A 14,837-nucleotide genomic window follows, 5' to 3' on the forward strand; every position below is an offset into this window, starting at 1 on the left:
AAATACAATTCTACAATGAATCTAAGCACAATCCTCAATGGTTCTGAAATGCAATTACAATATGAAAGCAAACATGAATCTAAGCATATGCCTCGAAGGCTGGCCCTTAAAGTATATAAAACTGAGATGCATCAATGGCTTGGGGAAAACCAGACTCGCAAAGTTGTTGTTCAATGATAAGACGATGGATGAACTTTTCCAATAAAAGATGTGGGTGTGTATCTCTGATTACTTTGATAAGAGGCAGATAATTATTAAAATCATCAGTTCTGCTTTGGCTTCAGCTCCAACTAGTGCTCTTGCTAACCAAGAAAATGTTAACAGCTTAGATATTAAGCAGTTACAAATTTATCTTAGACACAAGCTTTCTGGTCAGAAGTATTTACTAGAGATGGATGCTATATGGAATGATGACAGTGCAAAATGGATAGAGTTGAAAGATTTAATAAAAGTTGGTGGAATGGGAAGCAAAATCTTGGTGACAATAAGAAGTAACTCAATTGCTTCAATGATGGGCACTCTTCCCTCCTATATTTTAGTATCAAATGGGCATTCACTTTAGGAAGTTCTCTGTTCTTAAATTTTGATTTAGAAAGGTGGGAATTCGTAAGAGACCATGAGATATGGAACTAGAAACAAAAAAAAAAAAATGATGGCATTTTACCTTCTCTTAAGTTGAGCTATGATCAAATGCCATCCTATTTGAAGCACTATTTTGCTTACTCTTCCCTTTTCCCTAAAGATTTTGGCTTTGCTGGTGCTCAAATTTCAAGTCTTTGGGCGGGACTTGGATTGCTTCGATCTCCAGTTGGAAGTCGACAGGTAGAGCATATTGCAGCACAATATATAGATGAGTTGCACACGAGATCATTTCTGGAGGATTTTGAGGATTTTGGCCACATTTACTATTTCAAACTACATGATCTTGCTCTGTATGTTGCAAAAGAGGATCTTCTAGTGGTAAACTTGCGTACTTGCAATATACCTGAGCAAGCAAGGCATTTATCAGTTGTTGAAAATGATTCACTTAACCATGCTTTGTTCCCCAGGTCCAGAAGTGTGAGAACTATACTATTTCCCATTGATGGAATGGGTGTCGGCAGTGAAGCTCTCTTGGATGCATGGATAACAAGATACATATACTTACGGCTTTTAGAGTTAGGTGATTCCTCTTTTGAGACTCTACCTAATTCAATTGCTAAATTGGAACTTTTGCGCTCTCAAACTTGAAAATAATCGCAGAATAAAAAGGCTTTCTTACTCTATATGCAAACTCCAAAATTTGCTATTTTTGTCACTCAGAGGATATGTGCAGCTTGAAACATTGCCTAAAGGATTAGGGATGTTAATCAGCCATCAACACTTGCATTTAACCACAAAGCAATCTATTCTGTCAGAGGAAGATTTTGCAAGCTTGAGCAATGTTCACACTTTAACTTTTGAGTATTGTGACAATTTGAAGGTTTCTCCCTAAACTGAAGGTTCTGTCTGTAAGACACTGCAAGATGCTAAATCTGTCGTTGAACTGTGAAAGTGCAATCCATAAATTGAGGATGAAATTCCTGCATCTTGAGCATTGTCCAAGGCAACAGACATTGCCTCAATGGATTCTAGGAGCCGCTGACACTCTGCAGACATTGCTAATCATAAATTCTCATAGTCTTAAGATGGTTCCCGAGTGGCTGACAACAATGACTCATCTTAAGATGCTTCATATTGTTAACTGTTCTCTGCTGTTGTGTCTGCCAAGTGACATGCATCACCTCATTGCCCTTTAAGGTTTGAGCATAGAAAATTTGAACCACAATCTGGTAATTACTGGTCCTTCATTGCTCACATCAAACACCTATCCATTGGAGAAACAAGAGAAGGGCATCACCTCCTTTTCCGAATGCAGTCGCCGATGCGGTTAGTAAAACTAAAATGTTAGGCACAAATATGCAGTCATGACAGAGGGCACTACACACGGAACCCTCCACCCTCAGCTTCTGGACGTTACTGTAAGCTATCCACTACTATGATCCAAATCATTTTCCTTTGAGTTTGAAATCTCACCCCACAACATCTTCTGTTCTTAATTTTGAGAAAATAGACTATGCACTGATAGTATAAAATATATTCATTCTATCACAAGTTTCCGTGTATGGTTAGTTTGTTAACTGCATAACTCCTGGTCTTTCTGCTGTGTGCTTGATTGCTTGCCTTTAAATCTAGTTTGTGCTGCTTTGTTCAGCTAACATCATGTTCTTTTCCAACTATGTACACAGATTAAATATAGTTATATTTTTGAACTGCATATTTTGCATTTACCACCACATATTTAAAATCATGTTCTTTTCCAACTATGTACACAGATTAAATATAGTTATATTTTTGAACTGCATATTTTGCATTTACCACCACATATTTAAATAAGCATTCCGTAGAAAACAATCTATTTAAATTCCGCACATACACGTGAAATGTGACATTGCCACCACATATTTTTAGACATTAAAATCTTTCGTCTACTCTTTCGACTTATGTAACATACTGTTAGAATTAATGTCTCATGTGAGACACATGTGACTTATGTAAGAACTAATAAATAAATAAATAATAATTAAGAACTAAATTGCAATTGGGCATAAGAGAAGTTTGTAGGATTAAATGTTATTTGATGGGAGTAATGGTTATAAAAGGGGTTAATACCCACTAACCTGAAATAAGGTCTCCTTTTAGAAAAGTGTTATCTCTCATCCATAGTCACCCATCACGAACCTAGAGAGACAAAAAAGTCTTAAAAAGTCAAATCTTATTTCTCTCTTCTTTCAGAAGGAAATCAAATACCTGAGAGAGAAAGTCTTCCTATGGAGAAAGTACAAGTCTTCCTATGAAGAAAAATATGCATTATTTGTTTAATATATTGTTTCCTGTAATTGATAATATAGAAAATCACTTAAGAATTATACATATACTTCTCTCATTTCACCACTTACTATACCCCTTTACCAGTTATTTCAGCATGCGAAAGGATACACCGGTGCTGGAAGTGAAACTTGATGTTGATGATATGGCAAAGAGTCACAAAGCCTGAACTTTTGTTCTTGTGGATTTTCCTTGAAGCACAGATGAAGAATAAAATGTATGATTTTTAAATTGTTGCAATGGGATGGTGGTGTTATGTGGATGTCCTCGGCATGTTAGGTAATTGGCTAGCTCTTCCCAAGCAGAAATTTGAAGCTGTCTGTGTTAAAGCTTGAGTTCCACATTAATGTATGCTAAGTTCAAAATTGACCAAATTTTGGTCTGTTTTGTTAATGCTCGAGGATGATAAGATAAAAGGCTGCATTATTAGAAACAATGGTTTCAGATATTTTCATTTTGTTGGCTGCTCAATGACAATGATAAAGGGTTCACATGCCATTTGAATTTCAAGGGCGATAATCTTTGATATCTGTTTTCTTTTTAGTCAGTTAAGTGAGTTCATAAAAAAGAATGTTGAAGTGAAACTTGATTGAATCACAGACGCACACAAACGAGTTCTTGTTTTTATTCTGCGTCAAAATTTGTGGTTAGTTAATGACCTGCATTAACATGAAGCATGCAAAGGCGGAATTGATTTATTGGATCCTCTGTTGATATTATGGATTATCACTTCTTCACAAACATTCATTCTCGATTTGGGAGTCATGTATTGCCATCATGCTAGCTATGAATCATTATGGCAATTGCATGCATTACTACGATATGTTCTTACATATTTTGGGTCATTCGATTACTTTGTTAAAGATCTAAAGGATAGGTTTGATTGTGTGAAAGAAAAAAGAAATATTTAAATTAAAATAGGTGTGAAATTCGTATTATATTTAAAATTTTTCCCTTGAATAGTAATTTCTCTCCCACAATACAACCACCCCTAAGTGTGATAAAAAAAAAAGTTACAAGTAATCTTTTAAAAACTTCCATAAAAAAAAATCTTTTAAAAACTAAAATAATAATATATTTCTCTATTGTGTTGATGTCTTGATTCTATGTTGTGTAAGATCTTCCATGCATTTTTCTACATGTTTTAAATGGATTTCATCGTTACACAATTTTTTTTTATTTCTTTACAATTTAAGTAACTCTTCTCTCCAACCCAACAACTTGATTATTTTTACTAAATGGATTCCACAAAAACCACACATCCTTACAATTCATCAACACTAATTATTACTATACTATTATTATTATTTGATAAAAATGTAAAAAAAAAAAAAAAAAAAGAAGAAGTTTAGCATCGGTGTTTACATAAACACTTGATGCTTGATAAGTTCTTAACTAAAACGAGCTTGATGAGTGGTTCTTGACAGACGCTGCTTCATATTAAGAACCTGGGATGGAGATGGCCTAAATGTGAGAATATCACCTATAATAATGCAAAATATTAACCAAGAATTTCATCATGTGTATACAAAAGGCTTTATTAAAAAAATGTTATATTTATTTTATTGATTTCTACATCTCAATTAGCAAATTCTCTCTCTCTGTATATGTACGTGTTTCTTCCTACATTATAAAACTCAAACACCACCCCCTTATCCTTTAAGTCACAACGAAAAGGGATATTATTTGAGTTGTATGGGTGCAAGAAACTGGTGACTTTCTTAAAATGAGAAGTAATGCCAATACACTCCTCCATAATTATTGGTTAAAATATATTAAAAATTATAAAATCAGGAGAAAAAATCATTAATTAAATAAAATATAAAACCTATTAAATTTTTTAATTTTTAATAATTTTTTTTAAAAAAACATATGTTAAAAAAAGAGTGTTAGAGAATAAAACTCTATCATTTCTGTTCTTAAAGTGTCCGTTGAGAAAAAAAAGAAACATAAACATATATTTGCACTACTATAGCTGCTATAGCTGTGGTTGGGCCATTGTTGGCCTTTTTTAATTGTACTGATGACAAAAAAAAATGTCACACGATTACAAGTTTACCCCTAAAAGATTACATATTTCCGAGAACATCCCTTATCAAACAAAAGAACCTACGAATCGCATGAAAAGCGGCATTGAGTGAGAGTGTTCCCTCTCCTCTCTTCTGCTCAAACAATGTCGCAAACAACGCTGCACGCTTTCGTCGCCAAAAACCTTGGTTAGTGTTCCCTCTTCTTCTCTCTGCTTTATGATTCTTCTTTCTCGTTATTATAGAATACAAAACTAAACAAAACCTTAGCCACGCTTAAGTGTTTCAGCTTCAAAACCCCGCCTCATTTCTTTAGCTTAAATTACAAATTAAACACTAGGGGTTTTTCAATATCTGTTTCTAGTGACATAATTTTTTGTCCTTTTTCAATGAAATCCGTAGCTTTATGAATTATGATTGAAAGTTTCTTTTTTTTTTTTCTGTTGTTTTTAGTGGTTTCTTAACCCCACCATGTATGTTGTTACTTGTGTTATTGACGTGGCTATTAAGGGGATTTTGAGGCTTCATTCTTTTGGGGAAAATGATATTTTGAGTTTGGGTTGATGATAGAATGTTCTGTGCGTTTGTGGTTTTGAAGCTGGCTCATATTGCCCACTATCTATTTGTTGAACAGTAATGTTATATCTACACCAGGATTTCTCTTGGTAATTGAGATGTTAATGAACATAAAACATTAAGCAAACGATAAACGAGGCAAACTAATAATTTACATGTAAGTAACTGTGTGTAGATATAATATTACTACTTGTTTAAATGATCATTGAGAGTGGTAAGCCATAGCAATTGTTCACTTCTGTTATTAATTGAAGCGCTCTTTCTCCAGTCTGGAAGGGCTTATGACTTGTTAATGGGCTTCTTGGTATAGTTTGTCAAAATAAGCTCTTTTTATTTTATTTCAATAATTTTCATGGTCAAATTTATAAGTTATCATGTAATAAGAGCTTATTGAATGAGTGCTTAACTAAATTGTTTACCCATATACACCCTTTGTCCGTTGCAGTTGTTGATAGTTTTTATATTTACATCATTTTCCACCATGGTTATCAGCATTCTTTTTTGTGAAAGTAAACAATCAAAGTGCTATAATGAAAATGTTGGTCTTCATTGACTGTAGGGAACAAGCTTCATGTTGTTGATGACTCTTTGAGGGGCACTCACCAAACTTAACATTTGCCTTTTTGTTTTCTTGGATGATGGAACCAATGTGGATGTGCATGTTTTATCTGCAAGCTGCTTGTAGAATAGTGTTAAGCCATAATGATTGTATCATGATTAGTTTGTTTCTAAGCTGGCTTTTCTAGAGTTGGCTCCATGTTAATATTCAGAGCTTGAGTACTCGGTGTGTTATCATGGGTTTATTTGGCTTGACTGCTTGAGACCATGTTTTGTGTCATTTTGCACTTTAATTTTTTGAGGAGTGCTAGGAACATACTCTCTAACTCACTCTTTGCTACTGGTTAGAATTTATTGGAAATTACAAAATCAGGATTCAAGAGCATCACACATTTTTGTGGTTTTCAATAAATTCAAAACAATAAGAGTGTGTTCCTCTATTTTTTTTCTACCTGTTCTCATACCTCTATATATGTGGTGTTAAATTATTTTGGTGTTATTGAAGGATGTGGAATGGCAGAAGGCAAGTGTCTCCCATGTTCAGGTGTTTCTGGAAGAACTGCTGCTGTATATTCCTACTCTTCTCTTCGCAGAATTCATTCCCATGTCCAAGTTAGAGGACTAAAGTGTGGCTTTAGGGGTGCATCTTTTGTATGTGAAGCAAAGAGGAACCCAGATTTCTCAAGGCAAAACAAGCATGGGTCCTCCAGAAGCAGAAATCGGAATAGTGATGGGAGAGACAGCTTTGAGAGCTTTGACGACGATATGTTTTCTTTAAAAAATGGACCACCTGTGTCTCTTTCAACCTCAGGAAAATTCCAGGCCACTTCAGCCCCTGGTCCTAGGGAGAAGGAGATTGTTGAGCTATTTAGGAAGGTCCAGGCTCGGTTGCGTGAGAGGGCTGCCTCCAAAGAAGAAAAGAAAGTTGAAGCCTCCCGAGCACAAAGCAAAGAGAACAGTACTGTAGATTCCCTTCTCAAACTACTGAAGAAACATTCAGTTGAGCAAGTGAAGAGAAGTAGTGGAGGCAGAGGAAAAGATTTTAGTTCAGACCAGTTGCAAGAAAGTAACCAATACGATGGAGGACGGAACTCTAAAATTTCTGATTTAGATAGTTCTCCAAAGGATGAGCCCCAAGAGGACATTGTCTTCTCTTCCTCGGTAGCCAGGCCTCGGTCAAATTTCCAAAGAAGGTCTCCCGTTCCTCGTTTAAAATACCAGCCTGTCTCTAACGATGAGAATGAAATGACTGTAGTGCCAGTAGGTAGTGAGGATACAGAGAACAATCAGGATCAGATAGATTTGAAGCTTGATGACGAAGCTGAATCTGACTTTGAATCGGATGTTGATTCAAAGGATGAGCTTTTCTTCCCAAACATAGGGATGGCTGAATTGTCTGAGGATGATGATTCTGAGCAAACCTATAATGATGAGAGTGTGGAGGAGCAGCCGGCAGCTCAACACAAGGATTTGAGTGCACTGAAGCTGTCTGAATTGAGGGCACTTGCAAAGACTCGTGGCCTGAAAGGATTCTCAAAAATGAAGAAGAGTGACCTCGTGGAGTTGCTAACTGAGAGCTGATTCTGATGGAATGATATACGAGAAGAAAAAGGGACAAAACAACACATGCCATAGTAAAATAGATTTTTTTTTCTTTTCTTGCTTTTGACTTGACATTCTATCCGATGTTTTTGTGTTCTTTTTTTTTTGTCACACTCTAATTTAATTTTTCCAAGTACTTGAGGTTGAGAGTTTGTGGAACATTATACTATTAGAGTAATTATGATATCTTTGCCTCGGAGAATTTTTGAATTTGTAGTTATATTCCCGGGATGATATCTTGTGGCATTTGGTTATTATGTGATCCAATGACCTATCTGGCTAGTGAGAGATTACATCATTGTCGTAGTATTTTGGTTATCTCCTTTATTCATTTGTTTGTGAGATTTTTTATGGTCATTCATATAATGCATGTGCAAGCATAAAGTCGGAAGAAATATCCATTATGGTTTTAGGTTAAGAATGTACACCTGAAACCTTCTTATGAACTTTGCTCATGATGGCTCGAAAACAAAGTGTCTTAGCCCATGTTAGTTAATTTCTCAATGATTTTGTTCGCAGCAGCAGGCACATGGTTTGAGCCTTTGAGGCATCAGGCATGATTACCAAATACCAAAAGCCGAAGAAGGCATCGACTTTGCTTAAATGGCCGTTTGGAATCTTAGTTACACGTGGAAACAAACAAGCCATTAATCTATTGTCGTTTTGGACCTTATTTCTTGAAGTTTTTAGTGAAAGAATTATGCTTTCTTTTGCTTAGCTTGCAGGATGGGTTATGATTGATCCCTTTTTTCATCGCCTAATGGTAGTTGTTAATTTTGTTAGAATGTTTGTGGGAGTGATTTAAATTCAAGGCATGACAGTATAGTTCTCACACTTCTGGACCTGGGGAACAAAGCATGGTTAAGTGAATCATTTTCAACAACTGATAAATGCCTTGCTTGCTCAGGTATATTGCAAGTACGCAAGTTTACCACTAGAAGATCCTCTTTTGCATCATACAGAGCAAGATCATGCACCAAATCATGTAGTTTGAAATAGTAAATGTGGCCAAAGTCCTCAAAATCCTCCAGAAATGATCTCGAGTGTAACTCATCTATATATTGTGCTGCAATATGCTCTGCCTGTCGACTTCCAACTGGAGATCGAAGCAATCCAAGTCCCGCCCAAAGACTTGAAATTTGAGCACCAGCTAAGCCAAAATCTGTAGGGAAAAGGGAAGAGTAAGCAAAACAGTGCTTCAAATAGGATGGCATTTGATCATAGCTCAACTTAAGAGAAGGTAAAATGTCATCATTTTTATTTTTTTTTTGTTTCTAGTTCCATATCTCATGGTCTCGTACGAATTCCCACCTTTCTAAATCAAAATTTAAGAACAGAGAACTTCCTAAAGTGAATGCCCATTTGATACTAAAACATAGGAGGGAACAGTGCCCATCATTGAAGCAATTGAGTTACTTCTTGTTGTCACCAAGATTTTGCTTCCCATTCCACCAACTTTTATTAAATCTTTCAACTCTATCCATTTTGCACTGTCATCATTCCATATAGCATCCATCTCTAGTAAATACTTCTGACCAGAAAGCTTGTGTCTAAGATAAATTTGTAACTGCTTAATATCTAAGCTGTTAACATTTTCTTGGTTAGCAAGAGCACTAGTTGGAGCTGAAGCCAAAGCAGAACTGATGATTTTAATAATTATCTGCCTCTTATCAAAGTAATCAGAGATACACACCCACATCTTTTATTGGAAAAGTTCATCCATCCTCTTATCATTGAACAACAACTTTGCAAGTCTGGTCTTCCCCAAGCCATTGATGCATCTCAGTTTAATATACTTTAAGGGCCAGCCTTCGAGGCATATGCTTAGATTCATGTTTGCTTTCATATTGTAATTGCATTTTAGAACCATTGAGGATTGTGCTTAGATTCATTGTAGAATTGTATTTAGCATCATAAAAGATCCAGTCACAATTGCATTTAGAGTCACCAAGGCACAGTGAATTCTATCCCATTTAGAATGGCTTTAAGGGTTAGTCATCAAGGCACATGCTTAGATTCATGTGTGCATAAAAAATCCTCTAACACGACCATCGGGCATGATCTGCGACTAGACTGAAAACATTAAAAACCAGAACCTAAACGAAAACATTACAAACACATTCTGCAGAACACCATACCATTTGACAACGAAGCAAATTTCAATTTCAATTCTAATCTCTTTCGCTCTTCATAAAATCCAGATATTCCCACAAATGAAATTTCTCCACCAAATAATAAACAAGGGTAATAGCAAGCACACCGCTTTCTATTTTCCTTTTATTAAGCAGGAATCGCGCAAATTAAAAGTAGGAAAACTTTACAACAAATATAAACGACTACCATTGACAATTATCAGGAAGAATAAAATTACAATAAAAAAAGAAAAAAAAAGGGTGAGAGAGTAAAGGAAGGGAAGAAGAACCTTCACGGCGAGGGAAACGGAGTATCCGACCTTGTGGTGAAAGTAGCGAAACCATGTTGGTAGCGAAACCATTGTAGGGTGCAGCAGACACTGTTGTGTTTGTGTTTGTGTTTGTGTTTGTGTGTGTGAAGCAATACCCACCCTCTCCCCCCTTTTCTCCTTTATAATCTATGTTGAGAATAGAGAATAATATGATGTTTTTATATATACTTTTTTATCATTTTATCTCTAAAATTGCCTTTTTAATTTTTTATATTCTTATAACTATTCCCTTTAATCAACCCACAAATTTATAGAGGCACGGAATTGTAGTATTTTTATGTTTTGGGAAATATGCTATTTTGGTTGCATGGTGTACATAGTATATTTTTTTGTGGCATTTGATAATATGTTAACATAAAGTAAACATAGCACATGAGCTTTATTATGTATTTGAAATAAAAAATGAAACACAAAGGTTCTCTTGATGCAAAAATTTATAGAGTTGACAATGATTTTAACTTGGCTTGGAACGTCCAAGTTGTCCTGTCCTACCACCATATAGTATTTAACTAACTTGTTAGTGTTATTCCTTTTTCTTGAGAAATTCATATGAACTTAATTTATCATTTTATGTGGACTAAATCATTACATATTAATTATTATGTTACATTCAGTTATTTCTGATCTTTGTAGGACCAAGTATTTTTATGCTAGTAGTATTATTTTAATATATTGTGAGGAAGCTACAAGCTAACAAATCACTTATACATGATAATTAACTTGTTCAGTTGTTTGGGTTCCACAATGAGTTCATGTTCTATTTCTCGATGATTGAATTCTGTCTTTCCCTGTGGTCCTACTTGATGATGCAACAGATGGGACATGAGTATCATCATCAGCTCACCGCAACATGAATCAACATCACAAACTAAAACTAAAAGTAGAAGATGCCGATAGCAATACCACAGTAGCAGACCACAAAGGAGGCAGCATTAGGAAATGGACAAAATAGAATAACAGAATATCTTCTAGATACTACTAACAAAGATTTGTTCTTGATACAAAAATCATTGTCAATTTTAACTTATACAAAAATTTTATTTTATTTTATTTTCTGTTTCTATAAATATTTATTTAAAAAATTATCCAAACTAAGCACTAAGAAGATTTAATTTTAAAGGTAGAGCAATCTGTCTCTAAGAAACTACAGCTAATTGATATACGAGGAACAGTGTCCCTAACATTCATCTTCATACATTCGATCTCCACCTTGGCTAATTGATATACAAAATTAGGAAGTAGTTCCACACTTGCAACATAAGTCAATTGCGCCTTATTCCGAATCCTAAATTAAGTCCAAGTTTGCATGTTTCTTTTACTGTTACATGTTTTAGATCAAGTCCTTGTTCTTTTTCTTTTCCCTCGTTCATATGTTGTTATGTTTGGCTTCTTCATTTAATTGTTGGTTTCATGAATTCGTGTATGTATGCAGCCCATAGGTTTATTTTTTGAATAAAATACATATATATATTGTGACCACATGTTTACCTTTGTATTATGAGTCAAAAGGCAGTGTTTCTTTCTTATTTTAGGATTAGAATATTAAAATATGTTGTTTTGGTAGTTAAAAAGAAAGTTTAACTTTTTATAAGATAAAGAAATAATGATAACTCTAGGATACAAGAGGCACGAAAGGTTTTTTTTATTCATTAAGTTTATTTTTGCTTTTGCTATTTTATCTTTTAAGTTAGAAATATTAAAATAATGATAAGAAAATGTAAGGTTGTGTCCTTTGCAATATGTGCTTCTTTGTATAGGTTAGTTTAGTTTTGATTTTCTTTCTTAAAAAAAAAAACAAGAATACAAGGTCATGATTTAGTTTCACGGACATGTTTTTCTTTTTTTTTCATTTTCCTTTTGTTAGAAAGTGATGAATAATTTTCCTTGTAGTATAAAAGTTCTGATTTTACTTTTTTTCTTAATTCATATTGTTTGTGTTTCCAAATAAAAATAACGTTTTTTTTTAATTTATGCAATGGTTTGTGATATTAATTGAGTAGCAATTCTACCTTTTACTTAAATCATAAAAGTTCATAAAATAACCATTTTTTATCTAAGCTTTTGGTACAGAGTTATTATTTTAACAAAATAAATAATTTTATTTGAGTAAGCAACAATGTTACCTGATTTGGAAAATTTAAATAATTTGCTAGCTTAAATCTTTGTGCAAAGATCATTTCTCTCATATAAAAAAAGATAAAAATGACAGTAAAAAAACTAAAATATTTTCTTTTGGGGTAAAATAAATATTTGTGAGATTGTTTAGATTTTGTGTAATTATTTATAGGTATCATTTTCTTAACAGGGTTGTAGGATGTTAAAATCTTCTTTATGCGTAAGTGACTCCCGAACGGATCTTTAATTTCAAAGACCATTTCTTAAAAGGGTTTTCCAATATTTTCTCTCAAGATAAAAAATATTGGTGGTAATTCCATTTTAAATATTTTTGCATCGCTCCCGTGTTACCTCATTACAACAACCCACACAATATGGGACTAGTTACAAGATCCATAAACTAGCCACAATAGATAACAAACCATCACCATACATAACATATAAATAATGAGTATTTTATAATCTTCACTCCTTGGTTTGAGTAAGAAAAACTTCTACATTAAATTAGTTTGTATAGAAGGACTGGTACGTAACTAACCCAAATTCCATGTGTGTGCTCACATTAAGGTTCACGATAGTGGGTCAATGGAAGGACAAATATGTCACTTCTTTTTAATTTGAGGACTAAAAATTAATGTTTTTGATCTTTCAATGATTTATTACTACTTGACACTTCTAGGTACGAAAATGGATATTTATTCTTTTTTCCCTTAAACAGTTAGGCCCAACAATTTTGGATCGAATGATTAAGATTGTTTGGTGAAATTGACTATGCTAGTGCTACATACCCTAGCGTACTAATTACAACAACATCACACAACACAAGTAACATAGATTATAAGAAGAATAAGAAGAAGAAACATTCATGTTATTCTATAGTCACTGAAACAAAATTGTGTTGAACGACAAGGTAGAACAATGACCCTTTTTTGCATTTTGACCTTCGATTTTGAAACTCTTCAATGTTTCAAGTTTATTTATTTATTTTAATTGAACAAACAATTTGTTCATATTCATGAAATGGTTTAGTCTTAATTCCATGTTGAAGGCTAGGAATTGCATGAATTGAAATAATTTAACTGATGGATGGGGTTATGGTTTCGTCATTAATTTTGGGTTTGTTGGATATTGATTTTTGCTATTGAAATCTAATTATATGCCATTGTGGGGTATAAGAAAGGAAGAAGAACAATAACAACATTTTATTAAATAGCAATAATGTAGGAATTACATAAAAGTAGATCCAATTACATTAAACTCCAATGAAAGATAAGATAATTGCTCAGAACCATAGGGGAAGAATCCCTTGTTGGAGAAAAAATGGTAGATAAGTCCCTACACGTCCAAAGTTGTCACAAGAGAGTTCAATTTAGAATGTTTTTTATCTATTTAATTGGTCTCTTTAAAAGCCTAAAAATAAGGAATAGGTCCAAGCCCAATTAAAAACAGAATTAAAATATATTTAAACATAATTCTGACACACCCCACACCGTTGTGCCTATGCCTCACATTGGTGTGGGTACGCTCACAAGAGTATGGAAGGCGCACTAGAAGAGAAAATGCATGTCAAGATTGCCCACAACATTGTGGCTCAATCTGTAGAAAATGTATGTTAGTTGTTCGCCTACCGGCAAGTGTACCGATGTGCACAAGTAGTATATAAAACGATAAGATACACTAATAACTCGTGAATAGGCTATTTTCTTACAATTGTTCAATACACTAATAACTCACGAATAACAATTAACATTAGCAACACCCATACTGTTGTGGGGACTTGTCACACCTGTGTGGTTATTTCTTGGGCTAAATTCAATGCTTTTTAAGCTCTTTTTTGCTGCTTAAATCTCTCCAAGCCCCTTCAATCTTCCTTTAATGTCATTGATAGTACTCCAAGTTCCTCTCCAAATTAGTTTTTCGGCAAATTCCTTCAAAAAAAAAAATCAAGTGCAGAAAGAAATAAAATTGAAATTTAAACTATGAAAATATTTATTTAAAACTTAACTAAAAATCAACATAGAAAAGTTCAAAAGAATAAGAGACATCACATAATTATGCCAAAATGGCTACCAAATGTAGGACTAAATGATAATTATCAGCAAGCTCCCATAGTGTGACGAGTGATGTGGACAAAGTCTAGAAGGAATAGACTACTTGACATGACTTTCTTTGGATCAAATAGCCTATTGCGTAAATTTCTTTGGATCAATTTTGAGTCAAAATCAAGACCCAAAAAATCATTAAAAAAAATAGACAAAACACATGTATGATTTAGGTCTTAATTTAGATCCAGATGCTGATCCAAAAAAATTAAGGTAATAGACTATTTGACATGACTTTCTAGCTATTCTTTCACACAAAATTTGTATAGACTGTATTACATGCATGTCATTTGTCTTTTCTCCTCTACAAAATTTTGTCAAACGGAATCTCAGCCCAAAGATCAAACCAGAAGAAATTGAAATAATAGACATGCTAATGAGGTGATAATTGTCACTAACTTTGGTTTTCCTCATGTCGTCTCGCTAAGAATGAGCATGAAGACCAAGGTTTGAGGGTTTTTATAGGGAAAAAGAGGAATATTGTTG

At 33.9% G+C, this 14,837-nt stretch overlaps 2 protein-coding genes, 1 long non-coding RNA gene and 1 pseudogene across 4 annotated transcripts; 2 read left to right on the top strand and 2 right to left on the bottom strand.

Moving 5' to 3' along the window:
• Positions 1-200: 200 nt before the first annotated feature.
• LOC114381726 lies at positions 201-3,076 on the top strand (annotated as a pseudogene).
• Positions 3,077-4,977: 1,901 nt separating this feature from the next.
• Positions 4,978-7,886, top strand: LOC114382498 (rho-N domain-containing protein 1, chloroplastic-like). Its single transcript, XM_028341967.1, has 2 exons — positions 4,978-5,123; positions 6,574-7,886. The coding sequence occupies exons 1-2, from the start codon at positions 5,081-5,083 to the stop codon at positions 7,647-7,649; spliced, it is 1,119 nt and encodes a 372-aa protein (XP_028197768.1). The 5' UTR covers positions 4,978-5,080; the 3' UTR covers positions 7,650-7,886.
• On the bottom strand, positions 7,713-10,295 carry LOC114382499 (putative disease resistance protein RGA3). Its single transcript, XM_028341968.1, has 2 exons — positions 10,093-10,295; positions 7,713-8,832 (listed from the first exon to the last, which is right to left on the bottom strand). Exons 1-2 carry the CDS (start codon positions 10,145-10,147, stop codon positions 8,450-8,452), a joined length of 438 nt encoding a protein of 145 aa, XP_028197769.1. The 5' UTR covers positions 10,148-10,295; the 3' UTR covers positions 7,713-8,449.
• A 3,612-nt stretch (positions 10,296-13,907) lies between these two features.
• LOC114381109 lies at positions 13,908-14,837 on the bottom strand. 2 transcript variants are annotated; one of them, XR_003659942.1, is made up of 2 exons: positions 14,751-14,837; positions 13,908-14,177 (listed from the first exon to the last, which is right to left on the bottom strand). It is a non-coding gene; the product is annotated as an uncharacterized LOC114381109 (long non-coding RNA). The 2 variants fall into 2 exon arrangements; XR_003659941.1 differs by having other exon boundaries at positions 14,631-14,804.

Source organism: Glycine soja, chromosome 13 (genome assembly GCF_004193775.1).
Source record: "Glycine soja cultivar W05 chromosome 13, ASM419377v2, whole genome shotgun sequence".
Classification (NCBI taxonomy): Eukaryota; Viridiplantae; Streptophyta; class Magnoliopsida; order Fabales; family Fabaceae; genus Glycine; species Glycine soja.

Excerpts from the sequence above, each read along its gene's own strand:
- LOC114382498 (XM_028341967.1), top strand. The coding sequence starts at position 5,081 with ATGTCGCAAACAACGCTGCACGCTTTCGTCGCCAAAAACCTTG. Across the intron at positions 5,124-6,573 it reads TTTCGTCGCCAAAAACCTTG|GATGTGGAATGGCAGAAGGC; the intron begins GTTAGTGTTCCC and ends GTGTTATTGAAG.
- LOC114382499 (XM_028341968.1), bottom strand. The coding sequence starts at position 10,147 with ATGGTTTCGCTACTTTCACCACAAGGTCGGATACTCCGTTTCCCTCGC. Across the intron at positions 8,833-10,092 it reads CCGTTTCCCTCGCCGTGAAG|ATTTTGGCTTAGCTGGTGCT; the intron begins GTTCTTCTTCCC and ends TTTTCCCTACAG.